At 31.7% G+C, this 14,778-nt stretch overlaps 1 protein-coding gene across 1 annotated transcript in view; it reads right to left on the bottom strand.

Moving 5' to 3' along the window:
• Positions 1-14,778, bottom strand: part of LOC117101311 — a 44,048-nt gene that overhangs the window by 15,563 nt on the left and 13,707 nt on the right. The window contains exons 3-7 of the mRNA XM_033241279.1: positions 14,268-14,368; positions 7,980-8,049; positions 1,573-1,770; positions 750-911; positions 119-235 (exon numbers count right to left, since the gene is read on the bottom strand). Of these exons, the coding sequence (XP_033097170.1) occupies positions 119-235; positions 750-911; positions 1,573-1,770; positions 7,980-8,049; positions 14,268-14,368 (648 nt within the window). The remainder of the gene's footprint in view (positions 1-118; positions 236-749; positions 912-1,572; positions 1,771-7,979; positions 8,050-14,267; positions 14,369-14,778) is intronic.

Below are 14,778 nucleotides of genomic sequence, written 5' to 3'. Positions count from 1 at the left end.
CATATGTTTAATTATTGTTTAAAATTGGCAATTGGTAAAGGTATGCCACCAGCCACTAAGATTCTTCTAGCAGTTCAAAGTTTAATATTATTTGAAAAAAGGAAAATATCTACATTACCTTAATTTCTGTTTTGATACTGATGTATCCATCTTCTCTGCGCTTAGCAATAAAGAACGCCTTCTCAAATAAATAAACATTACGATCACCTCTGGACCCCTGTAATCTCATTACATCCTGGAGGCAAAATAACAGAAACACCTTAAAAATACTGGGATTAATCATCCATGAAATGAAACGCAAAGCCAATTTCAATGAGAGGGGCATCTCAGTGGAGATAAAGTATTCTAGTATTTTTCTTGAAGAAGAGGGGGTTCAGCTGGGTCATAGAAACAACCTGGCTTAAACATATACTTTATTAATATATTTTCAGATAATGTATGTTCAATATTTTACTTGGTGAAACAAACAACAAAATAAAACATGACTAACAACATACAACTCACAAATTTACCCAGTTTACAAAACAGCTATATCATTATTGACAAAAAAATCATGCTAAAATTAACATATCTAACCCAAATATTTACTATAAAATACCACAACTACTTTAAACAAAGAATAATTAATTAAATTTCAGACTGACTTACATCCTGATATTGCTAATTCCTTTTTATATAATGAAGCTTTTTTTATATGAAATAAAAACTACATTATATAAAAAGTAATACACAATATCTGGCTGACTTACGTCCTGATCTAGTAGTTGGCTCTGAATCTGTTGTACGTGTAGAACTTTGTCACTCTGGGCTTTCATGTGGTTAATCTGTTTTGCAACCTCCTTCATTGCGTCTAGGGCTTCCTCTAAAGTGTCATATATTTCGTCATCAGTGTTAATGTGTTTACACAGATCCTAACATAAACAGAAAAACAAACATAATTCATTTCAGTTCATTTTTATTTGTTTGTTTTTTATCCTGGGTGACACTGGATTGTCTAATGGTTTCCTTTAGTGCCAAGCAAAAAAAATAAAAATAAAATGAAAGCATGAAGAAAAAAAATAAAGAACAGAATAAAGGAAGATAGATAAAAATAGAACAGTAACCAAATATATGATAAGAAAAGGAATCAATAAAAAAAGTTTGATTAAATTATAACAAAACAAAAAAATAATAAGATTGATAATTAAATTTATAATACCTATAAAGTGGATTAAGGCGAAAAGATATAAGGAAGTGGAAATGGAAATCTGAAATTGAAAATAATTTTAAAAGCAGAATGATGCGAGTCTCAAAAAGATATACATAAATATAATTGATTTAAAAACCGTATGTAAAACAATTAGATAAAAAACAATAAATAAATATGGATGACATTGCATGAAATTGGTACATAATCTACCTATCAACACCACCTATCATCAGTGGCACCTTTCACCAACACCCCCCTCAACATCAATACCCCCCCATCGCCAACTCTTCCCTTCATCAACGCTACCTATCATCAATACTATCTATAAATTTATATCACAGTAAATTATAATTAGAAATATCTAGACCTACATCTTTACTTACATGGAACAAAAGATGATACTTTAGGATCCTTTGCACTGGCTTGAGTAGATAAGCTCCAAGGGGCAGGGCGTGGCCTAGCTTGTTCTGGGCGTCTTGGAAGAACTTACACATGACTGGTTGATGGAGACATTTGGTGAGCACCTTCACTGCACTGGGATAATTTGTACAATATTGGGAGTACATTATAAAATCCTCCTCCTAAAAGATACAACAATTAATAAACATTAAAATGATGATTAAAATATATACAGATATATCACACCTCATATTTATCTCAATATTATACTGATTCTGGCAATTGCCTGCTCATTTTGGACTTTCAAATTTTGCTTGACACAAACAAGGTTTTGGAAAATAGATTTAACAATAGTAATATATTTTTTTATTCAGCAAACACAATCATAAACTATGGTAAACTCAAAGATTATATAGACTCTTAGCAATAGATTAAAGCTAGCAAAACACATAAACAGGGAATGGGACTAATGATGGATATTATTGGGAAAAACTGGAGTACTATATAGTAATGGGCTGTTTCACACCCGTTATCCTAATTACAATCCTAGTGTTTCCCCTGGGGTTAATACAGGGGGTTATTTATTATTACCCGGCAGTTATGGTTTCTTCCTTTCATCTTTCCGCAACTACGACAACCATACCTTACCAAGTTTTAGCTTTTGGCTATTTCAAAGCTTTGTAATGTTTTGCTTGTTCAGTAATTCTAGATATTTTTCTACTCATAATTGGCATTTAAGGTTCAGAACACTGGGTAAGAATACTATTATATCACATCTTATCATACACTTATCACATACCATATATACCACCATATGGTGGTAATATATATTCCAACCTTATTCAGAAATTGCATAATGAATTGATATAACTTCTGTTCCAGTCTTTTGACTATTAATGCTACAAATGTTTAAAAAAAAAATGATATATCACCATATGCTGTCAATATGTATTTCAAATTTATTCAGAAATTGCATAATGAATTGATATCAGGCTTTCTGTTTCAGTCTTGTGACTGCCAATACCCCAAATATAAAAAAAAAAATTAAGATGAGTTTGGTCATGACACCTTTTCTATTGCAATTCTTTTAAGGTAAGAGAGGTCTTTCAAAGGAAGCTCTCTATCTCTTGAACATACTTGTAACTGCTACTTTGTTTTCTACTGTACTAGCAAAAGATAATTATAAGATTCTAAAACCCCGGCAGAAAAACACACAGCAGTAAAAACATGTTTTCATAAAGTATGATAAAGCATCATTAAGAATGACTTTGCTATTCTTACAGACAGTTTGAGTTGTTCTAGTTGTTTCATACAAATAAAATTAAGGAAAAAAAAATCCTCAAGAATTCAATGCAAAACATTAAATTGCTCATTAATAAAAGATTAAGTTAACAACTTCCAGAGAGACAGATCAAAATAACAATTGGTACTACAAGGTTCAAGGTAGACTTTAGAAACATTTAGGTTTATTGTCACAACAATACAATAGACAAAAGGCTTTTATTGTACAGCTACTGTACCTTATGTATGACAAATTTTCAAGGTAAACCATAGTAGTTACTGTCACAAATAAAGCAACAATGGATGAGCCAGATTCAGATTCAGATATTTATTTTATTACATCAAAATTGTCAATGCATCATAATAATTAGTTTCTACGGCTGACAATACAAATAAGGCTTATTCACTACTTGTATACATGGATAAGATGACAGAGTTAAATATTGATTTCATTGAATTGGATAGGAAAGAAAACTGCAAATATGAGTTGTGAGAATTATACTTAGGGCCTATACAAACTTGAGAAAAAAAATATACAGGTAGCATAAAAACTTGTTTACTTTACACATAAAGCAGTATTGGTATGATATATTGTGCTATAAAAACACAGGACATAGTACTTGGAAAACTTGTATTTTTGTCATGACTGACATAAGCTTTTGAATACTACATAACCAGGAGAGGATCCACAGTTTCTGGTGGGATGGCATATAGTGCAAAATGAGGACTATAGTCTAAAAAGGGGTTCAGGAGGTGTTCCCTTCCCTATTGTGTTGGTCCACTTTCTAAAAGCTCTTGGTTTTTAGTTTTTTTTAATCTCTTAATATATAAAGGATTTCAAAGTTAATTTTTTTTTGCTGCTTCCAGGGAAAAGAGAGTGCCCTTTTCGCTACATTCTAGATGTAACCGATAACACCAAAAAATTAACAAGTTCATTGCCAGCGGCAAGAGTCCACTTCCAACAGGATTCACTCAGGGCGGCGAGGATACGAGTTCATGTCCAACATACCACACTGTATTAAACATAAATTCGCTGGCAGTGGTCACCAAAACATGCCCTGGAGGTTTAGGGTTGATGGAAATGATTTTCATCATGGTGGTGCCCTTTAAGAATTGGCATATGGGATAGAAATAGGAAAAAATGCTTGGCAGTTACCAATTAATACAGAAGGCAATAGAGCCACAATTAAATTTATTTGTAAGTAATGTAGGACTGATCGGATATTTGGGAAATGAAAGGTAGGCAGAGTTAATCCATAAGACAAGGACAAGTGGGAGGAAGTTATTAAAAGCAATCAGACTACAAACAATGTTAAGATCCATGTCACAGTCAAAATGAATTTTAATTTCTGTAATGAAAAACACAATGGGCAAGGTCACAGAAATGACATACCTGTGGACTGCAGGTATTGTCATTAGCACAATAAAATGGCAAATTGTTTAAATTTATAACTGTTTCTATTTTCTCTCTCTCTCTTTTTTATCCTTCATATTATTCATGCCGGTAATTGAATTAAGGATTGTGAGACTTGGGATTAAAAGGTAATAATCTTAACCACCAAGCTACAGTACAGCTCCACTCAATTACTAAGGAGCTATTGATTGCACGACGACGGTAGGACGTAGAACGTAATGACGTCACTAAAAGTCATCTGCGCATGCGAGAACGCTAAGGTCACCTCGTCGAGTAGATTCTGGAACTCAATTTGGCCAAATCTACGTATGCAGAGAACGTAGGATGCCAGGTAGGACGGTCATGCATGAGCGATTCCGTTCTAGCTCCTTAATATCACAGGATTTGAACCTAGGACCCTGGAATTAGAAGGCAAGCATCTTAACCACAAGCTACGGCTCCACTCCATCAACATTGCAGGATTTGAACCCAGAAATCTAGGATTGGAAGGCAAGCAATTAACCAACAAGCTATAAATCAAACTTTAAAAATAATCAATGGTACAGTATGTCATTATATTACAATCCTTTCCATTATTTTTAATCTTTTAATTGGGACAAAATTTATACGTTGATATTTTTATTTTGATTTCCTTATAAATACATTTCCAAATCCGTTTGTGTAAGAACAGTAGGCTCCTTAGGGAGAGTACTGGAGTATCCAGCGGAAATGATCCATATTTTATATAACTCTCCAAATCAGAACAATTTCCTGTGATATCATAAAATGGAATTTGCAATCAGAACTACAATACTCCAGCCAGATTCTGAATGGTGATTTATGAATAGTGATGATTTTTTGGATAAGCGAGGTCATGTTACTATGTTGTGGCAACTGCTAATCCCATGTTGCTATGAGAATTCCATGTTGCTATGGGTGATGAGATATTTTACATTCATTTTTTTTTATAACTTTGATAGAAAATAAAAAACTTCTGATAAAAAATATAGAAATGTATTGTATGCAAAAATCTATTTAAAAATATTTATTTCATACCATCACTTAAAGTGGGTAGATAGCTTTTATAAATAATATTATGTCTATTCAATAAGAGGCCTTGCAAAAAGTTGGAAAACACCCCCTGGGCAAATGCAGTAAGATAATATATATAATATTATTTCCCAATACTAGAAAGAACATTACAGTATTTCCCAAGACAGAATATAGGCGACAACTCAAGTAAGCCAATCTCCTTCCTTTTAAATACATTACTTAATAGCACTTGACTTCAGTACATTAACTAAAGTATGTTACCAAACAAAAGTTCAATCAATTGGGTATAAAGAATGGTTGGTGTTTTCATGTATGATTTGATTTATAATAGTTTACCACGTTCCTTTAATCAGTATTGTAGTTTATTACATCATAATTATGCAACTAGGCAAAGAAAAAGAGGAGATTTAATTTTACCAAAAGTTAATTTAAATATGTAAAACATTTTTTTCTTATTCTGGTTATGTTATTTGAACTGAGTTGTCTCTCTATATTAGTATTAATGTATCTAGAATTTCATTTAAAATTTCTTACATTGATTATGTATTGCTGAAATACTAAGAATAGTAAATTTAACAATGTATCTATATTTATGTCTACTTTACGATGGTAAAATATGACATAATTACTTTTTTTTAAATAAATTGTGACACATATTTATTTGTTTAATTTCAGGCCCCATGAGGCTAGATTCGACTAGCTAATGTGCTATATTCTAGCTCCAATATATCCATCGATTGTTACTTTATCTATTTTATAAAATTATATTCTGTTTTATGTTATCATATGGATAATAAAGAAAGAAATAGGTTGATATGGTGAGTAATATAAATGTGTCCGGGATTAATTACTTTATTTTACTATCTTATATTATTAACACTCTTCCATACCAGTCAGCAAATTATCAAAATTATAAGGACATTAATGCATCAGCAATTGAAGCCAAACAACAAGTTTACCAAATTTAGTCTTGTGACGTCAACATGCAAAAGAATTTTAACATCTCAAAAAAAAAAAAAAAAAAACTGATTGAGGACAAGGTCATGACAAGTGTTTTGATGATTTTGAAATTTTGGTTAATTGGTGCATTCAAATGAAAAAAATATTCAATCCTCACCAATTTATCATTTGCACAGAAATAATGTGTCAGGAAAGTTTAGAGAACTTTTCAATTATGACTTCAAACCATTCTATAAATTTGCATGTTATAATTTAACTTGTTTTTGCAGTGTACTATTATTTGTCTGTTACCCCACTGTCTCTTATACACATCTGAAAGTTTAGAGAACTTTTCAATTATGACTTCAAACCATTCTATAAATTTGCGTGTATTTTTAGAATCAATTTCATGGGCAATGTCATTGACATTTTGAAAGTTATTCTTTTTAATATCATTAGGTGTAAATACCACATGACTTGATTTTCAAGTTTAATTAACAATCAGAATTTAAATCTGATAAACATAAAAAAATAAATAGAATTAATGTTGTTTTAAATAAAATATGTATAATTTTAACTATAAACTAGAGTTATTTCTGTAATTAATATAGTTTCTCAATCCAATGTTTTATTTTATAGATTTTAAAATACAGGATGAACTGAAAATTTAATATATATATACAGTAGAAATGATAAATAATAACTTATACAGTGCAACATTTTTATGTTCTATTTTTGTCTTATATTTGTTCAGCTTCAAGAATGAAAATGATTCAAAACCATATCTCCACTGATATGTTATTGACAATAACAACATTCAATATTTTAAATATTATAGAGAAAAAAATTGTGGTAACATATGCCTAGTCTTATTTGTATTATATTATAAACTATTTATGCTATTTTTATCATCATCATCATCATCATCTGTATTCCCTATCGACTACTGCAGTAGGACATGTTCCCAGAATCGCTTCCAACATGTGCGTGAATTGTTTTTTTTTTTATCCCACATTTCCTTCTATAATTGTCAAAGGTTACAGAAGATGAATTGGTATGGTTGTATATGTAACTATTGTGTGATTTAAAAGGATTCAAAGTAATCAGTCCTGAATAGAAGGCCTATCCTCATATTTTTAACTAATTTTAATAATTATATTTTTACTGTTTGGTTATTGTTTCACTAGATCACTGATTTTACTTTACCAAGTGAATATGATTTTTTGTGTTTTATGAAGGACAATAAGTACAGTATTTTCATATATTTGTATCTCACAAATAAAGGTTATTCTTCACAATTAAATACACAAATTATTCAGAGAACAGAGTGTATTTGGCAAATTATTAACCTAAATTAAAATAAAAAAAAAGATAAAAGTACACAACTCATTAGGTCACAAATACATAAATAAATATAAATCTTTGATATCTTACGAGAAATTTACCAGGTTTCTAGGTTTAATGCTTTTCATCATAAGAAAATTCTATTTTAGAATTATAATGCACACATATACTCATCATAAGGAGACAATTTTATTTTAGAATTATAATGCACACAATGAAAGACGTATTAGAGACGACATTACACAGCATATGAATTTATTGTACAAGTCAGTCAAATCCTTTTTTGGACCTCCTCCATACTCCAAACACAACATGCAACTCCAATCGCACAACAGGTACTAGCCTAATGCAATGGCGTAATAATTCAAAAAACAAACATACCTTTTCTAGGAAGCACTCCGCAATTAAAACCGGATCGTGGTCACAATCTTCAAGATCCTTTAAGAATTCTCTGCGAAATTTATGAAAGCAGTGGAAACATAAACGATGTGTATGGTTTATGATCGACACATCAACATTATTAAGAGGATTCAAGCATTAGAAGATACAAGAACCAAAGTCCTCGATAAAAAGACATATCAATCTATAAATAACTTTAGAAAATAATTCATTGGTATTATCATGGTTGGGGTTGTATTTATCATTCATGTCAAATTAGATACCATATATACACTTTAAACTATATAGGCCTACTTACAGTAAGTACATAAATATTATAAATTCAGTAACATACACTAAGTAGTTTATAGTTTACACATAGTATTTTACTATTTTATAACTTGTATTTTCGTATATTTGAAATAACTTAAAGAGAAACTACATTTATACCATTTGTTCTTACCCCAAGTTTACCATGACTCAAATCTAAGCAGTTTTTTTTTTAAGAGCACTTTAGACAATAAGGCCAAACTGAGCAAAAATAAACATGCAAAGCAAAGGAAACTTAATTGACGATACTATGAAAATACACAATGTTGTAACCACCATGAAACCACCAAGGCTCTGAATCTTGCACTATTGAATCATTTTCAAACTTGCGGTTTATATATCGATCAATTGAAAAAAAAGTCTTGATCTAATTAACTTTAAGTATAACAATAATTGAATGAACAAAAGCATTAATGGGGGCCAAGAGGCCAAGGAAGATGAGTCTGAATTTGTCATAATGTTTTTAAACAATTCACCTTAAACCATAAAGGTATATTAAGTACTGGTAGTCAAACCAACACCCTAGAACAAACCAATAGCCAATCGATCTTGACCTTTTAGTGTCCTTACAGTGAAGATATATGCCATAATTTGAGCCTTGCCCTAATTCCACTTCATATCAGAACTTAACAAGGTTCTAAGAGCTAATTTCAATAGCTAGTGTCATGGACAAGGCTAGCACACTATGGGTTAGCTATCAACTCTAGGACAACCAGTGACTTTGGCTATTATCCAACCGAAAGGAGTCAAGATTAAACACTGGGCCCAGTCACCCATAAGGAATGCAAAAAAAGATCGCTTAAATTTATTACCGGTAGTAACAAAGCTGAGAATGAATGATATTAATTTTTTTTTTAATAGGATGTACATGTGAGGTGGAATTTATTGGTATTCAGTTTAGTTAAACATGCGATGAGAGCGGTAGAATATATTGGTGAAATGTAAAGCCAAGTAGTCAAGATTGTTCTTTGCAAAATTCCCCTTTGATAACAGGAAGGGAAGTTGGGCATTGGTGATTTCCTGTGTAGGCCTACACATCAACTGTATATATCATTATCAACACACTTACTGTAAACATCTTTAAAAAAAAAAAATTGGGATTGTTTATTAATGTTTGTTTATATACTGCCTTCAAATGTTGTCCCTACACATCGTATAAAATATTATAAAATATTTCAAATTAACATTTTTTCAAAAAATATTGTAACACAAATAAAAGATTTTAGACCCAGTGGTATTTATTGCCAGCAAGGAGTCAGAGAGGTAATTCCCCCAAATTAGACAAGCATGGACCTCTGCCAATCCGAACAAAGTTATTGTTTCGGCTATCCTAAAACAACCATGAAATCTCTCCCGTGAACTCTACCAGACGGAGGGGCTAGGTGGCATGAGGTTCAGACATGCCTGTCGGCAAACTTTACTCCCTGTTGGGGGCCTCGACTGTTCAGACCAAATTTGAATCATAAATGTTTAGTATAATCGTTAAAATAAGGCATATAAATTTGGGAGAACTGAGCATGCAACATAGCCTTGAAATTGAATGATTGGAATTTCTCCATGCTTGTTTACAACCACATGGAAATTCAACCAGGTTGCTGAGCAGAGAATCATGTGTACTAGGCCTAGAGACAATACATGTTGCGAAAGGGATTGTCAATTTAAGACAGTAATACATTCAAGTGCCTAAAATAATTTTAAAATATATTTTTAAAGCATACTGTACCATATCCATATATTAATCTAGCCCTAGAACAAACCAATAGCCAATCGATCTTGACCTTTTAGTGTCCTTACAGTGAAGATATATGCCATAATTTGAGCCTTGCCCTAATTCCACTTCATATCAGAACTTAACAAGGTTCTAAGAGCTAATTTCAATAGCTAGTGTCATGGACAAGGCTAGCACACTATGGGTTAGCTATCAACTGTAGGACTACCAGTGACTTTGGCTATTATCCAACCGAAAGGAGTCAAGATTAAACACTGGGCCCAGTCACCCATAAGGAATGCAAAAAAAGATCGCTTAAATTTATTACCGGTAGTAACAAAGCTTAGAATGAATGATATTAATTTTTTTTTTAATAGGATGTACATGTGAGGTGGAATTTATTGGTATTCAGTTTAGTTAAACATGCGATGAGAGCGGTAGAATATATTGGTGAAATGTAAAGCCAAGTAGTCAAGATTGTTCTTTGCAAAATTCCCCTTTGATAACAGGAAGGGAAGTTGGGCATTGGTGATTTCCTGTGTAGGCCTACACATCAACTGTATATATCATTATCAACACACTTACTGTAAACATCTTTAAAAAAAAAAAATTGGGATTGTTTATTAATGTTTGTTTATATACTGCCTTCAAATGTTGTCCCTACACATCGTATAAAATATTTCAAATTAACATTTTTTCAAAAAATATTGTAACACAAATAAAAGATTTTAGACCCAGTGGTATTTATTGCCAGCAAGGAGTCAGTGAGGTAATGCCCCCAAATTAGACAAGCATGGACCTCTGCGAATCAGAACAAAGTTATTGTTTCGGCTATCCTAAAACAACCATGAAATCTCTCCCGTAAACTCTACCAGACTGAGGGGTTAGGTGGCATGAGGTTCAGACATGCCTGTCGGCAAACTTGACTCCCTGTTGGGGGCCTCGACTGTTCAGACCAAATTTGAATCATAAATGTTTAGTATAATCGTTAAAATAGGGCATATAAATTTGGGAGAACTGAGCATGCAACATAGCCTTGAAATTGAATGATTGGAATTTCTCCATGCTTGTTTACAACCAAATGGAAATTCAACCAGGTTGCTGAGCAGAGAATCATGTGTACTAGGCCTAGAGACAATGTGTTGCGAAAGGGATTGTCAATTTAAGACAGTAATACATTCAAGTGCCTAAAATAATTTTAAAATGTACTTTAAAGCATACTGTACCATATCCATATATTAATCTAGGTACAGTAAATATAGATGGATAAAAACATGTTTTAGAACCCATAATGAAAATCACTTTCAATCAATCACATTGTGGAAATTCCTATGGGAAGGTGACTCAATAAATGATTAACATTCAGTATGGCAATTGTATTTCACTACAATACTGGCCATACAGGTGTATGCATGTGTCAGAATAGAATGTGGGAGGAGGAAGAGGTGGGAACTAACAACGCTAACAAGTGTACAGTATTCATTTAGTCAATTAGGTTTCAACTTTTAAATAGACATTGAATACTATGAATATTAATAATCTGGACTAGGCTGTTGATAAGTTTGGAATAGTGAATATGACAGTGGAAGACTAAACAAAAATTTGGGCGAGATTTTAAGCATTCTAGTTGTTTGTTTACTTAAACTCTATTAACGCTGAGCACTGTCAGAAACTATATAAACACTGCAGCAATTATTGTTTAAAAAAAAAAAACATGTTGTTCAGACACTGACTGGGTGACATGGACAATATGGATCAGTTATATTTTACCGGCTTAACCACAAAAACACAAGTTGTGACGTAGGTGCATGAAATTTAATAATAGCCTACGTGTTATTTGGCTTTGTTTACAGTAACATTAGATCAATTCTACTTTGATCCTTGACGGTGTTAAGTTTCACAAGTTTTAAACAAAAATGTTTTCTGACAATGAAACCCCTATTAAATAGCTAATTGGCTATAGGGTAACCACAGAGGTTCAACAATGCACAATATTTTATTATGGCAGATTCTGATCTAATATATAGGCCCTAGTATTATCTTTCCTCTCTATGTACTTTGCTGTACTTTAAGGCATTCAACTTTGTCAAACAATCTTATATTGTCATAATAAAATCATGGTAATTTGTCACCTTACTGTGTCAATCATTATCAATACTCAAGTTACATTGAAAATCATTCATTTTAATAAATTCATACCAAACTGCAGCTATGTCATTTGTTTTTCTGTCAATTATTGCAGATATTTCAAAAATAATTGTAAAATACGATGCTTGAGCGCCCACCATTTTGTTGTTAACCGTGAAAATAATAATAGTAAATTAATGGAAATAATTGGCAAATTAAGTTACATAAAAATGTACTGTCCCCTGAAAATGACATAAATCATTAAAAAAATCATTAAAAATGTAAAAATGTGTAGGCATACAGTACTCTAGATTTTTATACTGGATAGTGATATATATAAAAATAATAGAGCACTCCTTCCAGTGTTTTTATAATTTTTGCTGTAAAATTTATGGGTAAACATTTGTTATAATACTAATTTCTATGTTCAAGCTGATAATTTTTATGTTACTTTAAATTGAGTAAGTTAATTTCAAAAATGAATTTATGATTTTTTTTGTATTTTGCATAAAACAATACACCTTTAAGTAAGTTCATCATCATCATCATCCTCATCATCATCATCATCATCGTCATCAGTAACATCTTTCATCATAACCCTCTCCACTATTTCGACCCATTTGCTTCTGTAATGGGCAGGATGGTTTTGTGTTTTTTTTTTTTCTATTGCGTGTTAATTTAACCAATTTATGGTATAGCCATAGATATGCTCCATCCCTAGTTTAGCAACTTACGTATATGAAAAGTTCAGTGGATATATTCTATTCAGTACCCCCCTTTTCAAAGTCTTGGATATGCCACCGGTATAATACAAATACCAAAATTAGGGTGGTGTCACTAGTCTCCCCAGTCCAGTTGGACAGACAAGCATGGACCTCTGTTTTCAGACTCAAATTAATTTGTGATATAACCTAAATTACCGATTGCAGTTCCTAATATTGTGGTCTAAACAATTTTTACTATCCTAAACTTTCAAATCTGTCTTTAAATCATCCACCAAGGATTTTATTCTAGGAACATGACTGGAAACCCTAAGTGACTCCTTGGTTTGGACTCCCTGTCAGATTTGTTTGACCACTTGTTCTTGGGCCACTTGAAGGCAAAGGCCAACAACCGACACAAATTTTTTTTATGTACTTTTTGAACAGAGTGGTGACAGCGAACAGAAAACACTAGGAATAAAAGCAACCACTATAAAAAGCAAACTCTTTTTAACTGTATAATCCTTGGTAAACATTATTATAATGTGGCATAAGATGCTGTGGTTTTGGTGAAAGAGGAATGGGATTTACAATATTTTACAACTATTTATTGATTTCGAGGTCATCGGCCTATGACACACTGACCCTGATGTTTAAAAAAATCAATAATATTCAACAATGCTATGAAAGCTTGTTATTGTATTAAGAGTACGATACCCATCCTGGGGAATGGAGAATCAACAAGGGTTAAACAGGCAATGGTCATTGTAAAAGTGCCTACGAACTGCAAAGAGTATTACAGATGGTCATTGTAGTACTGAAGTGTCCAAAATCGGTCTTGGGGGCATTACTTAGGAAGTCAACTACTGTGCAAGGTTACCAAGTGTTATCTTAAGCTTTGGTGTTATAAAAACACAAATATAAATATATTAAACGTAAACATAAATATAAATCTAATAAATATAATAAAATAATAAATATAAATTTATAATTATATTATAAGGCCTATTTAAAAAATAAATAAATATTAATTTAAAGATGTTTGTGTAAAAATAAAAAAATTAAAAAATAAAAATTAATTAATTTAATATTAGTAAAATATCACCTAGCTGCTCATTACCTTACTATATTTAATTTTAATTTATTATTATTTACAATTAATATAAAAGTTGCATCATGCATTAAAATAAAAATATGATTTAGTTCACTGATTATAATGAACAATCTCTTACTTAGGCTATGTACAGTGTTCTTGCTCTATCATTACGGTATCTAAAAGAACAACTCTGAGTTATGGACCACTATCTCCTTTGCAGGATAACGATAGAAAATGCCACAAATGTAGACATGTGTGTGTAAGCCTAGAATGTAATTACTATAAATAGATAATTTCCCGAAGAAAAGGTAATAAATTAAAGGACTTACTTGTTGAAGTCACGAATAGATTCCAAGTTGCTGAAGAGTGCTTGGTAATCTTCGGGTTTCAATGGCAAAGTTGGCCGGTCCAGAATTGCTAATAAATAACCCTGTAACCAAAACAGTCAAACAATTTCACATGAAATTCTTCCTGCATTTTTTCCTGTAATTTATAAACAATGTTTATAAATTATTATAAATATTTATGTTAAGGTATATGTTGTAACTAGTAGAACACTTAAGTCCATAGTATAGGCCTACCGGTATTTTAAAAATCTTTACCTCATTGGTACCGGTATATTGAAGGAACCACGGTAAGGCCAAAAAAAATAAATTTTTGGGAAAATCCATAAAAATGGGTAGGTCGGTACAGAAGGAAAACTTTTTTTTTTCAACAACCAAATACAAAAAGTAGAAGATACACAAATAACACAACAATTTTGGATTCACATAGCGTACCATTTAGCAACATAGGCTCTCCTTGGCCCCTAGCCTTGCGAAAGGCTATTCCAGACATATT

Source organism: Anneissia japonica, unplaced genomic scaffold, assembly GCF_011630105.1.
Source record: "Anneissia japonica isolate Jap-2015-1 unplaced genomic scaffold, ASM1163010v1 scaffold3709_len703521_cov189, whole genome shotgun sequence".
NCBI classification, from domain to species: domain Eukaryota; kingdom Metazoa; phylum Echinodermata; class Crinoidea; order Comatulida; family Comatulidae; genus Anneissia; species Anneissia japonica.
The sequence above is the reverse complement of the archived record's forward strand: the minus strand, read 5'-3'. Positions and strand labels throughout refer to the sequence as shown.